The following is a 3,174-nucleotide window of genomic DNA, read 5'->3' on the forward strand; positions in this document are numbered from 1 at the left end:
TAAAACTGAATACAGTCACAACATCTTCTTCAGTGTGACCTTCTTGATTGTTTGATTTGCTTGCTTCTTGCTTGATCTGCGCAAAAAATTGACTTTGATAACATATCCAGTCTTTGATAACTTCTAACAGTCCAAAATGGTGCTTATTGATGATGTTAAATTCTGCTTGTTCATTCCCCTGTACATAAATCTACGAACCAACTACTAATGCTACCAACAAGGGGATTTTCCAATGTTGGGTCATTACTACCTTAACCTGCTTCAGTAATGGTGCCAACAGGTTCATTGTCCCCTGTTGGTTCATTACTGGTGTCACTGGTACTTGCTTGATTTTCTGCATTCTCTGTCAAACTGTTTAGTGAATTAACTAATTTACTTATAGTGCTTGGATCACCAACATTCTGTACATATTGTATGCATTCTTTCACTAAATCGATGTTAGCATCAAGATATTCAGGCAATAAACCTTGTGCTGCTAGTTTTGTCTTATGCATATGTGGAATTGGGTAGTCTATGCCACCTTTTTTTTTCATTACTTCTACCATACATGCTTGCAATGTTATCCAGACATACTTCAGCTTTAGTGCATCTTGTTCTTCATATGCCTTGATTGTATTGCTGATTAACTCATCCAATTTGATTGCCTTTTTTTTGTTGGAGAGATTGTATTGACCTAAAAAACCCCAAATCCAAGACATTCAAATCTGGTGAATTGGGTGTTTGATAGACCAATTCAATCTGCCATCCATCTGATGTTGCTGCCCTTTTAAAATCAAGATCATCATTGCTAAAATGGGGACGGGCATTATCTTGTTGAATGATTATGCGTTTACTAACATTAGAAGGCCATTTAGCCTTTATAGCTGGCAACACACGATTTATTATCATGTCTTTTGTTACTTGCTTGTTTATAGACTCAATACACTTGGTTTCCATTGTTCCTGCTACTCTATTTTTTGAGTTTCGTTGTGCTGGTATTTCAACAACAAATGGCCATATTCCTATTTTGCCATCAAAAATTAATTCACCATTTGACCCATATAATGGTCTACCTACTGCACACATGAACATCACCTTTTCTATGAAACTCTTTGATTGTAAACATCTATGTGGGTCAGTTTCACCTTTAGCCAAATAAAACCTTGTAGTAGGTTTAGTTTTAGAAAACCATTTCTCATCCATGTGAATAATATTGCTTTGATCTTTGAAAACAATTATTTTAGTGTGCTTATGATATACTAAATGTTGTAGACTGAAAATTAATCTAGCAAGTTTGTTTTTATCAGTCAAACCTGGTTTGAGTGCATTTGTGTGTGACCTGATTTGTTTTGACATCACCCATCTTGAAACGGTTGATTGGCTTACACCTAAGTGCGTGGCCAATGAGTGTTGTGTTGACCTATCCAGTAGGTCAATTGATTTGAGCTTCTCCTCATCTAAAATTGCTCTTCCCACCTTTTTGTTGCCTTTCTTTTTGCTGCTCACATTCACTGGTAAGGATGAAGTTCTCTGTTTTTGTGCTTCCATCCATAACCTTGTTATTGTTTTCCTGTCGACTGAAAACCTTGCTGCCACTTCATTGATAATACCATGTCTTGGTTTTTCATTTATGCTGTTATTCAATAGTGTTTCATTTATTTTTGATCTTTCTAAGTTGGTCAGATTCTTCATTGAATGTTGGTGAATTTTTTGTTTGATAGCTCTATGTTTTAAAGATGTGTTTTGGACTGAAGTTAGTAAATGAATTTTTTGTTTCACACCTGCTATTTATAGACAAAAGAACTTTGCACTCTTTTGAATTTTCGGTTTGGCGAAAATATTTCCCTCTTTGTATTTTGGCTCCATATTTCAATTTTGGTGCCAATTTTCAATGTTGGTGAGTTGGATATTTACATTTGGACTGACAATTTGAGTTTACTTGGCTTATGGAACAACTAAGACACGCCAATCAAGATAAGTTGAAGTTAATCTGAAGTCCAATTTTCTCTTTCGATCTTTCAAGTTGGAGCTGTAATTTTTTCCCGAGTTAATGTAATTTTATTTTAAGTGTGCTGTAATTTTTTCCCGAGTTAATGTAATTTTATTTTAAGTGTGCTGTAATTTTATTTCAAGGTAATGTAATTTTATTATGTAATTTAATTAGAAAATAGAATGTGTAATAATTATAATGTCATTTTATTTGTAAGCGAAATCGTCTGTATATCGCAACCGTGTAATGAAAAAACAAAGTTTCAGCCAAGTTTGGTTCGTTTTGGTGGGAAATCAGTTGCTGTGTAAAAAAGGAGGGAATCATTAGCATTTCATTATCAAATTACCCCTCTTAATTATAACACCCTCTCTCCTATAATCTTACCCCTACCTTTAACATTTCATTGTTTATCAATATTCCTTAATATTTGTGCCCTCCTCCAAATGGGACATTTATTGAGAATATGAGGGAGTACTTATTTTAATCACCTTACCCCCACAACAATACCCCATAATACTCATACTTTATCTTATTTTAATAACCTTACCCCACAACAATACTTATTTTAATCATCTTACCCCACAATAATACCTTCCATCTCTCCAATTACCTTACACCACTACAATATTTTACAATAAAATAATCTTCCCCTTAATTTGCGTGCTCTTTTGAAAGGGGAGAGTTAAAATGAATATGAGGGAGTATAAGTTTTTGAGCTCAATATTTTTATAAAAGATCTGATAAACTTTATAATAATGGTTTTCTAAAATGTGTCTCAAAGGTATATATTAAAAAGACTTAAATTGAATGTTTATGATAAATAAATATCATGGTAAATTAAAATAAGAAAACACATTTTTAGATTTAAAGGTCATATTTATTGTCGAACTTTACATTTTAATACTCTTAATAACAATTAGCATGTGTCCTTAGAGCACGTTTTAAAAAAAAACCGTCATAATGTATAAAACCATAAACTATACACTTAAGCTCAAAAACTCTATTATAAAGCTCATAATTTATGCCATCAATTGTAGTCTAATGGTATAATCGACCTACTGCCTTTGGTTGTCGCTTTAACAAATAAGAGATACTCCCTCTGTCACGGTTATTTGTTGTCCTATTCCATTTTGGGGTGTCTCAGTCAACTATTGTCCTTTTTATTTCATGATTGCATTTAATGAGCAATTTGATCCTTCACACCC

At 33.2% G+C, this 3,174-nt stretch overlaps 1 protein-coding gene across 1 annotated transcript; it reads right to left on the reverse strand.

Moving 5' to 3' along the window:
- Positions 1-251: 251 nt before the first annotated feature.
- Positions 252-1,671, reverse strand: LOC141655118 (uncharacterized). Its single transcript, XM_074462213.1, has 2 exons — positions 730-1,671; positions 252-644 (listed from the first exon to the last, which is right to left on the reverse strand). Exons 1-2 carry the CDS (start codon positions 1,669-1,671, stop codon positions 252-254), a joined length of 1,335 nt encoding a protein of 444 aa, XP_074318314.1.
- Between the last annotated feature and the right edge of the window lie 1,503 nt (positions 1,672-3,174).

This window comes from Silene latifolia, chromosome 5 (assembly GCF_048544455.1).
Source record: "Silene latifolia isolate original U9 population chromosome 5, ASM4854445v1, whole genome shotgun sequence".
In the NCBI taxonomy this organism is placed as follows: domain Eukaryota; kingdom Viridiplantae; phylum Streptophyta; class Magnoliopsida; order Caryophyllales; family Caryophyllaceae; genus Silene; species Silene latifolia.

What these genes read in the sequence shown, in the direction of transcription:
- LOC141655118 (XM_074462213.1), bottom strand. Translation starts at nt 1,671, where the DNA reads ATGAAGAATCTGACCAACTTAGAAAGATCAAAAATAAATGAAACACTA. An exon ending in ATGGATGGCAGATTGAATTG is followed by an intron (nt 645 to 729) that starts GTCTATCAAACA and finishes AACAAAAAAAAG; the next exon opens with GCAATCAAATTGGATGAGTT.